This window comes from Hemitrygon akajei, chromosome 5 (genome assembly GCF_048418815.1).
Source record: "Hemitrygon akajei chromosome 5, sHemAka1.3, whole genome shotgun sequence".
NCBI lineage: Eukaryota > Metazoa > Chordata > Chondrichthyes > Myliobatiformes > Dasyatidae > Hemitrygon > Hemitrygon akajei.
The window spans coordinates 88,095,387-88,114,058 of record NC_133128.1 but is presented as its reverse complement, the minus strand read 5'-3'; the positions used below and the strand labels follow the sequence as shown (position 1 = coordinate 88,114,058).

The window sequence follows — 18,672 nt, the reverse complement described above, 5'->3', positions numbered from 1 at the left end:
TATTCTCCATCTTCCATGCCTCTGCCCATAACTGAACTCTATCCCACTATATCCTTGGACAACCTTCGCTGCTCACAACTCCACTGATTTTTTTTTTAAAGGGAGTCCCTCAGTCTAACCCTTTCAGGCCCTAGTTTCAGTACTTTCAGAGAATGTGAGTGTTGTGAGAAGAAGCAGGAGAGATTACTCATGGCTAATCCTCCACCCTCAATGCTCTTTCCTGCTCTATCCTCCTGTCCATTTACCAGAAAAGTTCCATTTTCTGTTTTGAGTGAGGTTACTGACTGAGGCTCTACAGCACCTGGGTGAAAGAATTTCGCCATACACAGTGAAGAAATTTTATCCTCTTCGCATTCTCGTGCAGCCTATCTCTTTACTCTCAGACTTGCCCTGGTTCTTGACTCTAACCCAGGGTGCATCCTTTAAGAATATCATAAGCTTTGGAAGGCTCGCCACAGCACATAGCCCTGTTTTTCTCAAGCTCTCTCCATGAAGTGAAATCATTATCCCTGGATTGTTGCTGCACTCGTGTCAACTTGTTCAAGGGCAGCGTGTCCTTCCTGAGGCACTGCGCCCAGAACTGTGCGCACAGCTCCAGGTGGGCTCTTGCCAATGAAAGTCTCCAAGATGCAATGTGTAGTCTGTGTTCCTGTTCGCTAAACACAGGCCCCATTAATCTGCTCGTGGTCTGCCTCACTTGCGGCAGCATCTGCCTCTAATGAAAAGATGTCACAGAATACAATGTCAGGAGTAGCCTGACTTATTGTGTGGCTGCACCTGTTGAGTTATTCATCATAAATATTCTGCTGTAGACCACAGCTGAGTGGGGCTGGTTTGGGAACTTGAATTTTGCTGAGACCTCTCCAAGATGAAACCAGTTATTGATCCACCTTTTGAGTGATTCTCTCATTCCATGTCTCCACACTTCCACACAACATGGAAAGTGGCCACTTGATCCATTGCGAATATGCTAGCTCTCTAGTCTCTCAAATTTTAGTAGACACCCATCTTTCAGGCAGTTGACAGCAGTCAGTTGCCCAACTTGCATGTCTTTGGGATGTGGGTGCCCCGTTTCCTCCCACACAGTCACAAAGAGATTGTGCCAATTCCGCACATGTGCCACCGGAGGTTACAATCAAACCTGGCTCAGCCCGACGAGCACTTGGGTTTAGCTGCAATGTATATTAAGCTGGTGGCTAATGTTAGTGGCAACTGAGCTCGAGCGAGGGAGAGCTCCTCTACTCTGAGCAGAGTGTAGTGTGACAGAGGTTGCTGGCAGGAACACACACTGGCATGAGAACTGGTCATCTACTCCATTTCTGAAGCATTGACATGTGCACTCCCCTCTCACCAACCCCTCCTGACCAATGACTGCAGTCCCTGACCCACCAAACCACCGGCAGAGAGATTGACCAGACTATGACCTTGTTAAACCAGAGGATATAGGAGTAGAATTTGGCCATTCGATTGAGTCTGCTCAGCCTTTCAATTATAACTAGTTTGTATTTCTCTTAGCACCATCTTGCCTTCTTCCTGTAGCCCTTACCAATGGAGAGCTGATGCCGCTCTGCCTTACATACAGCTAATAACTTGTCCTCCATGGCTTTTTTTTGTGGCAATGAACTCTACAGATTCTCCACCCTATCTGGAAAAACCCCTCTTCATCTCAGTTCGAAAGGCTGTGCCTTTCCGATACGAGGCTCCTCTGCAAGTGGAAACCTCCTGTCCGTGTCCGTGCTGCTCACATTGATCTCAATGAGAAGGCCCCCTCTTCCTTCTGAACTCCACTGAGTACAGGTCCAGAGATGTCAAACTTCTCTAGAGTTCAAAATAATGAGAGAGATTATCAAAACTTATAACTTTCTTGAAGGATGCAGAGAGCTGTTTTCCTTGGGTGCAGAGGTTGGAACTCAGAGTAAAGAGACATTCCAAATAGGAAAAGGGAGACAAGAAATTACTTCACCCAGTATGTGGTGAACTATTGGAATTCTCGCACCCAGGGCCCTGGAGACTCTGTCAGTGAGTTTAGTCAAAACATGGATCAAAATATTCCTGGTTAATGCGCACAAGGGTAGAGTAAGAGACATTTAATGTGGAAATGAAAAGATGAGATTTCTTCACTCAGTGCCTGGTGAACCTTCTGTATGATTTTCTGAAACATTTCTACAAATAGTCCATTGTTCAGCCTGAGGCAATGCCCTGTAAGGCCTGCCCACACCACCTGATAGCTGGCAATTTCCAGAAAATGCCCCCCTCACTGCATTCAGCAGTGGCAAAATTACAGGGTGAAAATAACTCTGAACCCACTAACGGTGAAGAAGGGTACTGACTTGAAACAAGACCGTTTCATCATTCCATAGACCCGCTGAATTCCTCCAGCATTTTGCGTTTGTCACTCCTGCCTGAGATGATCGGTTTCTGCCTGGTGCACCAGCGGCTGAGGCTCGGGGATGGCCAAGCTGTGCACAAGCTGAGTCCCAACTAACTGTTGGTGAGTGGTCACTGACCCCACCTGGGGTAGATCCCCCGCAGACCGCCTGGGGTAAAGCGCTGAGGGAGTGTGTCTGCAAACACCAGTTGGAGGGGGAGCAGCTGGAATATCTTTGACAGTTGGGGTGTTGGGTGAGTGAGGGGTGAAGCTGTAGTGGATTGAGGGAGGTGGGGTTGATGATGCCACTATACTCAGTGCCGTGGGGGTGGGGTCAGTGAGTCGAGGGGTGGGGTCTGCTGTCTCTGGGTAGCAGGGGCAGGGGAATGGGGTGTTGGTCTGTCAGTGACTGCTGGGGTTCATTGTCTCAGTCAGTAACTGAGGTTGTCTGTAAGTTGGAGGAGTGGGTTGCTGGGGTCAGTGAAGTGGGGGGGGATGTTCAGTAAGTTGGGGTCTGCAGTTCCTGGGTGGGGTGGGGAAGCGTAAGAATCGGTAGATGAAGGGGGTATCTGCCTGACCCGCGTCCCCGTGTTGGGTTCTGATAGGTCATGGGCAGACCATTTAAAATTGTTCAGCAGGGTTCTGAGCAGTGGGCTGGTCAGAGATAGACAACAAAAGGCTCTGGAAAACCGCTGGTCGAATTCCCCCCACTCTGCTCGTCAGAGCATCGTGCTTCCCGCTGAGCATCGCTGGGTCAAGTCAGCGGTGAGAGCTCTGCCAAGGAGCTTGTCTTTCAGGGACTTTTTGAATGATGTATCACTGGAGCTCTGTCTGATTGGTGTCAGACACGACATCTTTACAGCTGTGCAATTGGCTTGTGTTTACAGATCCCATCTGCATGCCTGCATTCGAACATGGCCTGGGGCTCGTGACCGGGATGGCTCCAGTTAACCCAACCATGACTGAGATAGGTCTGCTGCGACCAGTTGTCCCCCAAGAATTGCCGGTGGTGAAGGAAATCATCCACTGTGCCAGGTGCACACTCTTCCCTGCAAATCCGAGTGAGTGTGAGGGCACGTCTGCCGGGGGTTGTTGGAGGCGGCCTGGGGAGTGGGGGAGGCTCAACATCCCTGCCTCGTTCCCTGTTGAAACGGGACGCTGGACTGGGTTAGAGGTGCCAAGTGGATTCCCAGAATGATTCCAGTGACCAGGAGGTACCTGCACAGTTTGATGGGGGGGGTAAAGAGGGCCAGTGGCATGCTTGCCTTCACTCGTCAAGTCACTTGAGTTTAAGAGTCAGAAAATTATGTTGGAGTTTTGTAAAACTGGTTAGACCACACCTGGAGTATTGCATTCAATTCTGGTCACCCTATTATAGGAAGGATGTGGAGGCTTTGGAGAGAGTGCTAAAGAGGTTTGCCTAGATTAAAAGGAGTGGTTGAAGAAACGATGGTTGTTTTCTCTGGAGCAACAGAGACTAAGAGGAGACCTGATAAAAGTTAGTAAGATTGAGAGGTGTAGGCAGAGTAAACGTCTGTTGTTTTTCTCCAGGGTCAAAATGCCTAATACCAGAGGACGTGTATTTAAGATGAGAGGGTAGGTTCAAAGGAGATAGCAGGGCAAGTTGTTTTTTTTTTCATATTGTACTGAGTGCCTGGAATGTGTTGCTTGGGGTGGTGGTGAATACAAAACAATAGTGGTATTGAAGAGGATCTTCAACAGGTACATGAATTTGCAGAGAATGGAGTGATGTAGATGGTGTAGGCAGAAAGGACTGGTTTTGTTGGGCTTTGAATTGCTGGTTTGAAGTATTTTATAGATGATGTGCAGAAACAGTTTTGTCAAGTGCAAGATGGTGTGATTTGGAAGGAGAGGTTTGTGGGTGAAATTGGGGGGTGCTTCTTCACATTACGGTCACCCTCGCGTGGCTGTGGATTCTGGGAATATCCAGGACTGCAGACCAGCCCTCAACAGCAGCAGTCATTGTGTGACTAAGTCCCAGATCACTGTGTATTGTCTTCCAGCTCTCCTGCTCTTCTGAGGCCCAGTTCATTGGATAACTTGATTTGTGGATGAGGCTATAGTTGAGGCATAGGCTCATTATAACAATTACAGCACGGAAACAGGCCATCTCGGCCCTTCTAGTCTATGCCGACGCTTACACTCACCTAGTCCCACTGGCCCGCACTCAGCCCATATCCCTCCATTCCTTTCCTGTCCATATACCTATCCAATTTTAATTCATTAGTAAGGAGCTTTTGGTATGCATCCATTGATTGGTTAATCAGCAGCCATCTAGTGATTGGCAGAACTGACAGACCTACCATTGTTGATTTATTCTTCTCTGAAGAAACCTTTTGTGTGGAGATGGTCCGGAACAGTCAGTCTTTATTCTAAGCAACTTTATTCTAAGGAAGAAGGGTGTGAGGTCAGAGAACATTGGTCTGGGTGAAGACCATTTTCCCAGTCAAAGGAGAAGCTCTCTGTAATTGACTCAAGTGGGACAGAGTGCAGCAAGTCCTTACTATGACATGGGATTCAGCAGTTCATGTAAAATCAGGCGGCATGTTGCTTTCCTTAAATGCAAACACATTAATCAAGTGTCTTTTACACTTTGCGAGGAGCTTGGAATTGGGAACATACAAATATGGGCTGGTTAGTCGTGTAGTATTTAAATGGGTGGTCTATTACTGATGGTGAGAGGTTTTCCCCACGCAGGACAGCCAAGTGTTACCCGCCTGGAGAGTGGCAAATTGAGATTGGTAATGCAGAACTTTATGGAGGTTAGTCCAAAGCTAATTATGGCAATTGTTTTACAATAATTTGTGCTATTTTCCTGTACCGTGTAGTGATTCAGATTCAGCAAACTTTATCTATAATAAAAAGAGATGCTGGAAGCAGTCAGCAAGTTGGCCTGCATCTGTGGGAAAAGTAACGGATAATGTTTCAGATCAGAGACCCTTTGTCCAAACAGCTGGACGCTAGGAGCTCACGTCTCCTCTGAGGTGGAGACATGGGTCCAGGGAAGGGAAGAATCAGCGAAGATGAGAGCAGTGGGGTCAGAGGTGATCAAGTTCTGCATGACTGCAGTGAGCAAGACCAATGCCATTAGCAGCTATGGAAGAGTGAGTGGGCCCGTGTAGGATTGAAGCACGGACTGTTCCACACCTCCCACAAAAAGACGGATGTAGATTGGGATTGTAGGCCTGGAGTCGCTCAGTAGGCCAGATGAATGAACGTGTTGGTGGTGGATGGAAGTGGGGGGGAGGAGGAACTCCAGGAGAAAGTGGAGGATTATCTTGATGTGGGATGAAGTTGTAAAGAGACTGCATCTTTGGTAAAGGTGAGCCGTAGGGACCGTTCTCTCTGTCACTTAGAGATTATCAAGCTTTGATTATAGGCAGGAGTGAATTAAAGTTAATGGTATCCTGATGGATAACAGAGAAAATGGAAGTATTCTACACAAAGTTCTGGACTTTTATTTTACTAGTCAGGAGGCTAAGGTGCTCCGGGCATGGGCTAAGTAATGGGGAAAGGCAAAGAGGAGGCTTTTCCTCTTTCAGCTCTTAAAGCTCCCTGTGAGGAAGAAATAAAAAGAACAGACCACCAGAGTAGCCCCCTCCCCTCTCCCTGGTAATGCTGTTGAGTTTTGTATCCTACAGACCTGCCCCCTCCAGCAACCCGGGACCGACCGCCCGGCTGCAAGACGGTGTTTGTGGGTGGCTTGCCAGAAAACGCCACAGAGGAAGTCATTCGGGAGGTTTTCGAGCAGTGCGGCACCATCACGGCCCTTCGCAAAAGCAAGAAGAACTTCTGCCACATCCGCTTTGCTGAGGAGTTTATGGTGGACAAGGCCATCTACCTGTCAGGTACACCACCAGCCTGCCCCTCCTTTCTCTGAGTGTCCTGTGTGTTAGAGTGGCTGGGTTAAGATTACCAAGTTCAGGGTCTAGAGATCCAGACTCGGTGCAGAGGTCTGAACCCACATTGTACGTAGAGGCACAATAAAAAACGTTCGTGCAACAGTTTCGTGTCCCATGGCATCGAATACACAACATTGGCATAAATTAGACTAAGAACAACACAAATGGAACAAAAAACACAAAGGATGTTGTAGCAGCAAAGTGGTTGTGGTCTTGCTGAGACAGTGATTACAGTTGGGCAGGTCAGTTCAAGGATCAAATGGTGGAAGGGAAGTAGCTGTTCTTGAACCTGATGGTGTGGGATTTCATCCCACGTGTTAACACCCAGGAACTTGAAGCTGCTAATCCTCTACACCGCCAATCCTCGAATGTAAACTGGTGCACGTTTGGCCATTTTCCATTATGGCAGCTGTGGAATTTGCATTTCAGTTTATTATTTTATCAAAAAGTGACTCCTCTCCAGAAATTATGACAATCAAAGCAATTTGGTTCACTTGCGTCCTTCCAAGATGAGTGGTGACTCTTTGCATGCAGTTCCGATGGAATCATCAAATATTCCTGTTTAGGACTACGGCTGAAATCTACAGTTATAGCCATGGGTACTTCAGTAAGCAGCATTGTTTAAAGATGTTTTTAAATCATCTTATCAATCCCCAAAGTTGGCATACTCGGGTCATGAGTACGGTTTCCCTTGAGTAAAAGGAAATGAGGAAATGTGCTGGTCTGCAAGTCAGATTAAAATGCAGAGTCCTCGGACCAACCCTCGCTCTCGACTATGCTGCTGGCAAACATACAGTCTCTGAGGACTTCAGAGCAAGGTTGCAGTACCAAAGGGATATCAGGAACTGTCGAGTGCTTTGCTTCACAGAAACCTGGCTCACTTCATTTCCGATGCAGCCCAGAACAATCGAGTTTTTCCAAAGGTAGAGAAGATGGTGTGTTTCATCGTGCTACACAGACTTGGCAGTTCTGTCACAGTCCTGCTCACTTGTGGTCCATTTTGTCTGCTAAGGGTGCTTTCCCGATGTCATCCCGGTAGTGGTGTACTCCCACCCCTGCCCAATGTTAGGCAGACACTGGAGGATTTGGGCCCCATGATCAGCAGTCACAAGGCAGCACACCATCATGCTTTCTCTATCATTGTGGGGAATTTCAACCAGATCAGCTTGAAGTCTCTGACCAACTGCCACCAACATATCACCTGCCAACACAATTGACTGCCATTACATTACCATCAGGAAAGCTTACTGTGGCATCCCACACCTGCACTTTGGAAAGTCAGATCATCTGGCTGTACTTCTACTCCGGGGTATAGGGAGAGACAGACGACCACAGACCACAAAGCTATGGTCAAGGGAGACAGGAGTACTTGCAGGACTGCTTTGAATCAGTGGACTGGAAGATATTCAGGGATTTATCTTTGAATCGGAATGTGTCACAGTTGTTACCTCCTTCATCGAGGTCTATGGGGATGAGTGTGTGCCTTCGAGAACATACCGGATATGTCCAAACCAAAAGCCATGAATGAACCTGGTAGTTTCAGTCCACTGAGGGCTGTAACTGTGGCATACAAGGTCTGTGAACCAGATCTATACAAGTAGCCCGGGTAATACCCACAAAACACCGTTTTAAGAGCAAAAAAAAATCTAATTGAAAACAATTCTGAATTAGATGCACATCAGCTCTGGCAGGGTTTGCAGGCCATTACTTCCTACAAGGCAAAGCCTAACGTGAATGGCTGTAATGCTTCCCTCCCAGATGAGCTCAACACCTTTAAGCACGCTTTGAAATGGAGAATAAAACTACACCAGTGTGAATCTCTGCAGGATCTGCTGACCTGTGATATTTGACTTGGAGACCAACATCAGAACATCTTTTAAAGAAGGCGAACCCTTGCAAGGTATCAGGCCCTGACGTTGTACCTGGTAGGGTACTGAAAAATCTAACAACCAACTGGAAGGAGTGTTCAAGGACATCTTCAATCTCTCACTGCTGCAGTCGGAGGTTCCCACATCTGCTTCAAAAGGGTGACAACCTCACCAGTGCCAAAGGAGATCAGGGTGAGCTGCCTCAATGACTATCGCCCAGTTGCACTCACATCCACTGTGATGAAGTGATTTGAGACATTGGTCATGGCCAGAATCAACTCCTACCTCAGCAGGGACCTGGACCTGCTGCAATTTGCCTATCACCACAATAGATCTCCAGTGGAAGTGGTCTCTCTGACTCTCCATGCAGCCTTGCGTCACTTGGATGTAGCCATACCTATGTCAGACTTCTGTTTGTTGACTACAGCTTGGCGTTCAACACCATCATTACTTCAGTTCTAATCAACAAGATCCAAGATCTGGACCATTGGACTTCCTTCTGCAACTGGGTCCTTGACTTCCTCACCGAGAGACCACCGGCTGTGTGGATAGGAAGTGGCATCTACTCCTTGCTGACAATCAACACTGGAGTATCTCGAGGTTTTGTGCCTAACTCAATGCTCTACTCTCTCCACACCATGACTGTGGCTAGGCACAGCTCAAACACATCTATAAATTTGTCAGTGACTCAACCACTGTCGGCAGAATTTCAGATGGTGACGAGGAGGTGTATGAGAGCTAGATGGATAAACTGGTTGAGTGGTGGTGTAACAACAACCTTGCACTCAACATCAGTAAGACCAAGGAATTGATTGTGGATTTCGGGAAGGGAGATCTTGGAGAACACGTACCAGTCTTCACTGAGAGGCCAGCAGTGGAAAGGGGAAGCAGTGTCAAGTTTCTGGTGTCAACATCTCTGAAGGTGTATCCAACATATTGAAACAATCATGTCATATTTATTTGGTCAAATTAAGCGGTTGCCCCAATTAGCCAAAATTTCATGCAAATGATTAAAAAGGTTTTTTAAAAAAATGCAAATTACCATTTAAGTGAGTAATTCTGTACTTAAATAGAAAACTATTTAGAACACCACCAATACTACTACAGTACCATAAAATTGTGTATTAGTTTCTAACAGTTGTTATCAAGTGTCCACTGCAGTGTTCTTTTGTTTGTAGATGAGCAAAATCAGTGCAGACATCTCATGCAGATAATGGACTTCCTGCCTGAAGTAGTGTCATAATCCAACAATAGATTACCTGGCATCCTGTGTAGTCACTAGTTCAGGCTAAGATGAGTCATCCATGTCACTTTCCTCGTCTTTATGTTTCATGCCTTGGTGTTTTTAATATAATGCTTTCAACAATTGCACCCTCCAGAATCTTCATTTTCTTTGCAACATTGAAGATGATTGTCAATTCTGTACCTTTCAAATTCCTCATAGTTCCTAACTTGCTGAAGTAGTGAAATTATTTAGTGTTTTTTTTACTCCTGACCGTTTCTGGCATCTCCAAGCTTGAATGCTTGAAACCGCAGTGAGCGACTCAGTTCAAGTTGTCTTACTGCTGATTTCTCACCAACAATGATAAAAATTATTGCTTTTTTGCCTCACTGTCCATTGGCCCTAATAGATAACATAGCACAAGAATGTGCAGTGAGCACAGTTCACTCTTAGCACAGTGTAGAGTCTAATGGTGACACAAGTGCACGTGACTGTTGTCAAACAGTTTCTAACGAGTCAGTCTCCTGTCCCGGTTAAGCAAAGGGAATCCTTGGCTATTTTTGTTTTGGTTCGTTTTTATTCTTTTAAAAGTTGTCCCAAATAATCAGCTGCCCCGATGGCCCCATTTAACTTGGAACCACTGTATTTCTTGTAGTGTTTTTATTATGTACTGCTGCCACAAAACAACACATGCCGGTGATATTGAACCTGATTCTGAGGAGAATGTTTGCTGTCCTGGCCTTCTCCAACTTCTCTGTGACTCTACCAGTGTGGTTGGAGATGTAAGACTGCAGATGCTGGAATCTGTAACAAACAATTTGCTGGAAGAACCGAGTTGTGTTTCAGGTCCTGGTGCAAGGTTTGACCCAAAATGACAACACTTCCTTTCTTCCCACAGGTGTTGCTCGATCTGCTGAGTTCTTCCAGCAGGTTGCTTGTTGCCCCTTGGACTTCCTCCCTCCCGCCTTAAATGCCTGCCCGCTACTATTTGTCTTTACCCCTCCAATAACTGCAGGAACTGGTTTTCTTCATGCTGAGCAAGACCTTCTGTTTGTGTTCAGGTTACCGTATGAGGCTGGGTTCAAGCACGGACAAGAAGGACACTGGCCGCCTGCACGTGGACTTTGCTCAGGCCAGGGACGACTTTTACGAGTGGGAGTGCAAGCAGCGGATGTTTGCGCGCGAGGAGCGCCATAGGCGCATGTTGGAGGATGAGCAAATGCGGCCGCCCTCACCGGCACCCATCATGCACTACTCTGAGCACGAGGCCAGCCTGATGACCGAGAAGCTGAAAGGTACCCGATGCGTTATCGTTAAACAGGCTACACCCCGACGGGGCCGGCCGGCCGGTCTGTTCAGCAGGGACTCTTGTACATCATCTGTGGCACAGCCTTCAAAATGTAGCTTCTCCTTGGTATGAGTCTCTAACAATGCGCAGATGTGAAACTTGCTCCTGATGCAGGAGCAGTAACAGTTATGCAGTATCTGAATTAATAGGATAATAATTCAGCTGAAAGTGTGTGCCCAAGTATTTATGTATTCTGTCTAACACACTCCCTCCACCCCCCCCATGCACTGTACACACCATCTCCCCCTCATGCACGATACATTCTCACTGCCATTGTATGCACACTCACTACCCCAAAGCACTGTGTACACCATCCAGAAGGTATAGGAGCAGAATTAGGCCATTTGGCCTATCAAGTCTGCTTCACCATTTCATCATTGCTGATCCATTTTCTCTGTCGGCCTCCGTTTCCTGCCTTCTCCCCAAATCCCTTCATGCCCTGACTAACCAATAATCTATCAACCTCTGCCTTAAGTATATCCAATTACCTGGTCTCCACAGCTACCTGTGCAACATATTCTACAAATCCACCCCTCTCTGGCTAAAAGAAGTTCCTCCTCATCTCCATTCTTAAAAAGGGCATCCCTCTATTCTGAGGCTGTGTCCTCTGGTCTTAGACTCCCTCACCATAGGAAACATCCTCTCCAGATCTACTCTGTCCAGGCCTTTGATAGGTTTCAGTGAGGTCTTCCGTCATTCTTCTGAATTGCAGTGAGTAGAGGCCCAAAGCCATCAAATGCTCTTCATATTTCAATCTCGGAATCATTTTCGTGAACTTCCTTGGAGCCTTCTCCAATGTCTGCACATTCTTCCTTGGATAAGGGGCCCAAAACTGCTCACAGTATTCCAAGTGAGGCCTCACCAGTGGCTTGTAAAGCCTCAGCATTACATCTTTGCTTTTATATTCTAGTCCTCTTCAAATGAATGCTAGCATTGCATTTGCTCTCTGCCACTCAATCTGCAAATTAAATTTGGAGAATCCTGCACAAGGTGCACACAGTGCACACTCCCTCCCCCCAGCATACTTCCATTCTTTGTCTCCTGCAGTCTCCCTCAGACCCACTCGCACGCCCCCTCTCACCTGAATGCCCACTGTCCTTCCCTTGCACCCCTCTACTTCTGTACTTCTCTGGGTTTCATCCCCAACCGGCAACATGTTCCACATAGGGTCCAGTAAGTTGTGGTGTGAAGCTCCGGTATTTCCCCAACGTTGTGCAATAACCTCAATGCAGAATGCCAGTGGCAGGGTGAGGACCATGGGGATTGTAGTTCGGTAGTAAACTCCATGTGGAGGGGTCCACCAGTGGAAGCGGGTCTCCATCCTCCTGCTCAGGTGCTGCAGGGTCTAGGCCTAGTGAACTAGAATGCCCAACGTGGGCCACGTTCACTGAAAAGAAGGATGCACAAGATACCCAGGTAGAAGAAGGTCCAGTATTGATTCCCTGTAGTGACTGTGGGTCGCTGATGCATATAAGCCCACTTTTCAGTCAGGAGAACTGTTCAGTGTTTCAAGTCCATGACCTTGCTTGAGAAGTTTCATGTTTCTCCATCAGGGTGGGTCATTGACGTGAAATGGCGACTCTGCAGATGCTGCCTGCCTTGCCAAATTTCTCCAGGATTGTTTACTTTCAATTTCTCCGGGTTTCAGTGATTTGTTTGATTAGACGGCTGCCGCCCTTAGTGTAGTGGAGTGAGGTCGAATATGTTGCAGGTGGAAGAGGGTGAGCTTCACGGTGAGAGGTGGGCAGGGAGCCTCGGTGATGTCGCTGAGGGTGGGTTCTGCAACTGCACTCCAAGGGTGGTATCCCTTTAACAGCAAAATGGGGCTCGCGAGTGCAGAGAGGTTCCAAGAGTAGTGTCCATGACTTTGTGAACTCTTCCTGCTTCACACATTCATGCATTGATCGAGGGGGAAAAAAAATCGCGATTGGTGCACTTTGTAATTAAAACTTTGATTTTCATTTAATTGTAATCCCAACTCACAATGCTGTCATTAATTACCCAGTCCCTCTGGTGATTTATAAACAAATATTTTCTAGTCTGGGTTGTCACCCTTTATTAAAAGCAGTGAAGGCCTTTGTAACTACTGAAAGACAGCAAGTACCCTCCTGTGTGTCAGATCATTGCTGATCTGTTCCTGACCCTGCTCTGCTCTGCTCCCCATGGCTGAACGCAGTCCCTCTGTCTCAGTTCTTAGGTTTATTATTGACTTGCTCTTCGGTTTCGTTCAGCAGAATGATTCGAAACGTCCATCCCCCTCTCCCCACCGCCACATCCATCCTACACTCTGTTGTGGAGATTAATGACACCTTTTCCTGACTGAAGTTTCAACGCTCTTCTCCCCCCCCCCCCCCCCCACACCCTGTGATCTAGACACACTTCAGAGAGGTAATTGCTTCCATTTAACAACCCTGGGAAATCTGAAATGCCTTAATTGTTCACTCCCTGATCAAAATTCAAAGTAAATTTACTGTCAAAATATAGATATGTCACCACATACTACCTTGAGATTCGGTTTCTTGCCGTCTTTCACAGTAGAACAGAGATGTGCAAAAGGCAATGAAGAACTACATTAAAAAGGCTGACATAATCAATGTGCAAAAGGCAAACTGAGCAAATAAAAGTAAATTTATTACTTGTAATACTACTGCGAACATAAGTTATAGAGTCCTTGAAAGTGAGTTGATAATTTGTGGAATCTGTTCAGAATTGAAGTGAGTGAAGTTATCCACTGGTTCAAGAACCTGATGGTTGAAGGGTAATAACTGTACTTGTGGGACCTAAAGGCTTCTGTACCTCCTTCCCGATGGCAGCAGTGAAGAGAGCACGGACCGGTTGGTGGGTGACCTTTATGATGGATGCTACTGTCTTGTGGCAGTGCACCTTGTATACTTGTTCCATAGTGGAGAGGGTTTATCCTGTGATGTACAGCATTGTTCATCGGCTTTTCCATTCCTGGGTACAAGTGAGTGCCAAAGCTCCAAGCTGTTGGTTCCTGCAGACAGCCTGACCTCCTCATTCATAGCCCTGCCACTGTTCAGGTGATTGTTTTGGACACAACTCTGACGTACAGTCGGCCCTCCTTATCCGCGGATTCCGCATGCGGAAATTCAACCAACCGCGAATCGCGAAAACCCGTAAACCCAGAAGTACTCTTCCAGCACTTGTTGTTCGAGCATGTACAGACTTTAGTTTCTTGTCACTATTCCCTAAACAATGCAGTATAACAACTATTTTACATAGCATTTACATTGTATTAGGTATTATAAGTAATCTAGAGATGATTTAAAGTATACGGGAGGATGTGCGTGGGTTATCGTGGATCAGGATCGAAAAAAATCTGAAGTTCTCTTACTAAGTAAGTTGGAACAGGTACATCCAGTATTATTTAGCGTCAGTTAGTCAAACGTTTGTCTTAGTATATATTTTACCTTTCTATGCATATAAAACACTTAAGAAGGTATGTTTCAGCGCCGGGCTCAGGAACAGAAGTTCCCGAGTTCGATCCAGTGACAGATCATTCCCAAGTGCGCCCTCCATCCGTGCCCGGTTGATGTGGAGGACCAAAAACCCAAAACCCAGTAATTAAACCGCTGCATTGCTTAGTAATAATTGTAGCTTTCATCGGGGCAAGGCCTTTCTCATTTTATCCTTTAAAATTGTTCCGATCGTTCACCGACTGTAGCCTAAAGCTTTTTAACAATGACCGATGGCGCTTCACCTCTTTCCAATCGCTTTATTATTTCCACTTTATTTTCAATCATGATTGTGATTATTTTCATGAACAGAAACACTGCGGATTCAGAGCTTTGATGCCGGGTCCTAATGTCCACCGTACTGAGACAGGTTGAATAAGGGACTTGAGCATCTGTGTTTTTTGGTATCCGCGATGGGTTCCGGAACCAATCCCTCGTGGATAAGGAGGGCTGACGATACTCTGAAAGGTGTTGCCCTGAGCTGAATATGCGACACCGGGTGTTGTCCCACCAAAGCTTGGTATAAACAACCACACCTCTCTCATTTCTGCCACCTGTCTAGTGAAGGCAGACGTCAGTCATTTACAAGGCACACCTTCTGCATCTGACTCCTCGTATTCCCTTGCTTTCCGAGAGCCCCGGACGCCAGCCTTCCTGGGGCTGAACTCCTGCCAAGTGACTTGACCCTGTGGTTAAATAGAACAAGATGCATCACGTTCCTGGTGAGAGTGTGGCTGCTCTTTTATTGCCACTCCCACCTGTCCCCTCTACCCATTAAATCAGCACATACCCTTGCCACTTCCACATAACTATTCTTTTTATTAATTTCATGTTTTACTTAATATGGTGGATGATTTCAATACTTCAGACAAAATACAGAAATGTTAAAGCTGTGGTGGGAAACCAACACCATTCAGTTTGGTACTTTTCTCCCCCCAGTCGAAGAGGGTTACAAAGTACTGGAGTGAACATCAACTGCTCTAAAATGATAGCTTGGTCAGGGATTGAAACAAGTGATTTTTCCATTTACCATTGTCCTTGCCCATTCACTTAGTTGGGTTTCACCCACTCTGTGTCCTAGGCACAGCTCACACTGCCACCTAGTGTTGTATCATTAACAGTTTTGGATCTACTACACTTGATCCGCTCATGCAAATCATTGATTAAATTTGAACCATGTCTTTACTTCAATCTCGTTAATTTTCAGATTAAAAATTCTTCACTCTGAATTCCTTGAAGACTCTACCATCGTGTGGTGTGTTTTTTTTTACAGTAGCAGGTACCTATTGTAGTTCAATAGTTCCATTTAATATCAGAAATGTTTGCAATATACCTCCTGAAATTCTTGGTCTTCACAGACATCCATGAAAACAAGAGTGCCCCAAAGAATGTGACAGTAAAAACGGTAGAAACCCAAGTCCCCTTCTCCCCCTACCCTCCCCATTCACAAATAGCAGTAAAACAACGACCCTCTCCCACCCACTTTGGCAAAAAAGCATTAGTATCCTCCACCTAGCAAGGCCCCCATGATCTGCAGTACCACAGAAGCTAATTGATCAACTGATAATTCGACATGCCAGTGGCTCTCTTGCCCTAATAAAGGGGGTGGGGAAGTGGTCTCTCCCTTTTACATACTGTAAATTAGCGAGTTGCTTTGCTTTCCACCCCCAGTTCTGTGATTCGGGAATTGGTAACAGTGTTTTCGAGAGGGAGACTCGCTGAGTACAGAGTGACACTGTTCCCAATATTTCTTTTCCGCCTGCAACGCTTCAGTCGGTGGCACTGGCTTAGAAGCAACCCGACCCCAGGGCCAGGATCCTCGGAACCCCGGAGGCACACGCATCTTCTAGGCTGCATCCTTAGGATATCGAAAAGTGGCCAGTCATGAGCCCCAAGAGTGGGCTCCACTACCGCAAAGAACCAAAGGCCAGGGTCTTCAACAGAACCACATCCACCCTGAAAGGGAAAAGGTAGAAATCAAGCTATTTTTGCAGATGAATACAAAAAAGTCACAATTTAGTACCATCTTATTACAATCTTGGGCAAAAATGATCAAGATATTTGGAAGAGTTGGGCTGGAGATTTCTGCCCTTGTTCTTCAGCCTACCCTGTAATTGATCCGTTCTCCAGCTCGGATTCTTCCAGAAGAGGTCTCCCCACACCTGGTGCTTGCGTGGTTTCCACCTTGCACGATGATCTATTGCCAGCTGAATGCCAGCACACTGTCAGAAGCAATTAGATCCTGTTGTTACAAAGTACCTCTGTTCTGTCACTCAAACCCAACCAGCTGCTCACTCAACAGCTGTATGATTTTTTTAAAATGGGGCCTCCCTGAGGTGGGTACCAATTGGTGCCGGGAACGTGACTTCTGTGCGTCTGCTGCAAGCTCAATCTCCAAGTTGTTAACCACTACCCGACTAGGGAAGTTGGGGTGCAGTTAAGCTACTAGATCATTGATCCAGGCCTGAGTTCAAATCCCACCACTGTAGCTGTGAATTTATAGAACATTGTTCTGTACAGCACAGGAACAGCCTTCAGCCCACAAACGTTGTGCTGAATTAATTAAACTAGTATTTTTGTACTTAGTGAAACAAATCCCAAAACCACCTCAAGGTTCAAGATACATTTATTATCAAAGTATGTAAACAGCTTAACAATGCTGAGGTTCATCTCTACACTGTTGCTGGCAGTGTACACCAGGTATTCCTCCAGGTAAAGACCTGCCCTGCTTATTTCCTTTTGAATGTACCCTTCCTTGCCATAACTGTCCAGTACTAGACATTTCTGACTCTGGAAAGAAAGGCACCAGCTATCTCGCCTCTCTCTGCCTCTCATCTTTTAAATTTCATTCAGGTCTTCCCTCAGCTCCACTCTGAATTCAAGTATTTAAAAAGAAAGCAGGGTTTTACTGATGTCTGTCAGGGGAAGTTCTAAGTTCATAGTAACTTAATTATTGTAGATGTATATCACCATATACAACCCTGGTATTCATTTTCTTATGGGCATTCGCAATAGATCTATAACAGAATAATAAACAGGCATCCGTTAGTCTCGTGAGACCATGGATTTGCGCCTTGAAAGGTTTCCAGGGCGCAGGCCTGGGCAGGGTTGTATGGGAGACCGGCAGTTGCCCAAGCTGCAGGCTTTCCTCTCTCCATGCCACCGATGTTGTCCAAGGGAAGGGCACTAGGACCCATACAGCTTGGCATTGGTGTCGTCGCAGAGCAATGTGTGGTTAAGTGCCTTGCTCAAGGACACAACACACTGCCTCAGCTGAGGCTCGAACCAGTGACCTTCAGATCACTAGACTTATCCACTAGGCCACGCGCCAACACTAATAGAATAATAACCATAATAGAATTGAAGACCGCACCAATTTGGGCGTTCAACCAAAGTGTAAAAGATGACAAATTGTGCAAATACAGAAAGAAACAAATAATAATAAAGTAATAAATATCGATCATGAGATGAAGAGTCTTGAAAGTGAGTCTGTAGGTTATGGGAACATTTCAGTGATGAAGTGAGGCTGTGAAACTATCTCCTTTGGTTCGAGATCCTGATGGTTGTGGGGTAATAACTATTCCTGAACCTGGTGCTGTGAGTTCAGAGGCTCTTGCACTACCTTCCTGATGGCAGCAGTGAGAAGAGAGCACGTCCCTGGGTGGTGGGGGTTGAAAAAGAAGGGGGTCAATGGAGATACGAAAACACAGGATTGAACAGACGATGTTCTGAATGCAGAAACCAAGACGAAAGATCCAGCTGTAAAGGGAGCCATGGAAAGATTAGTAAGAGAACACTCCAGTGAACTAAATGCACCTTCCCAACAGCAAGATACATATTAGAAAGAAGGGAAAAAAACAGGATATAGAGCAAAAGAAGCCAGGGCTGGGAGACTAGCAATGGCCGAAGTAGATCCTGAGAGAGAAGCCAAAAAAAAGGAGAGGTGTCAGAACCATTTCCTTCAGTCCCACTCAACTCCGACAAGCATCACAGAGGAGACCCCTGAACACGATGTGTTTCACTGCCACAAGTCTCACCTGCCAAGCAGAATAATCCCCCTCGCCAGGAAAGATCTTATCCCACAAGAATAAGAAAGCCTCCTCAGTGATTAAATCTTTCAGCCTGAAAGGGACCATTTAAAATTTACTGAGCTGAGGATGTTTGTATGTAGTAGTTGTATTAGACAATGTATCTGGTTGAGATCCATTTTCTATTGAGTTGGAGTTTATGGATAAACAGGGAGTGTTGTGTATTAATATTTCACTAATATTAAAAACATCCCCACTTATTCCAGCTTCTAGGTGACTCTAGACCCGCCAATGTGGATGACTTTAATCTGTCAGTTAAGGATGGATAATAATGCCAGTCTTGAAAGTGAGTAAATAAAGAGATTTCATGATAACACCTGCACTCCTCCCGTGCTGACCCCCTCTTCATGGTCACAACCCTCACTGGACCACTGATCAC

At 46.1% G+C, this 18,672-nt stretch overlaps 1 protein-coding gene across 9 annotated transcripts in view; it reads left to right on the top strand.

Moving 5' to 3' along the window:
* enox1 (ecto-NOX disulfide-thiol exchanger 1) overlaps positions 1–18,672 on the top strand; it is a 312,484-nt gene that overhangs the window by 35,832 nt on the left and 257,980 nt on the right. For all 9 annotated transcript variants that reach the window (XM_073045990.1, XM_073045991.1, XM_073045995.1 and 6 more), the window contains 3 exons: positions 3,256–3,429; positions 6,031–6,237; positions 10,443–10,676. In XM_073045990.1, the coding sequence (XP_072902091.1) occupies positions 3,256–3,429; positions 6,031–6,237; positions 10,443–10,676 (615 nt within the window). The remainder of the gene's footprint in view (positions 1–3,255; positions 3,430–6,030; positions 6,238–10,442; positions 10,677–18,672) is intronic.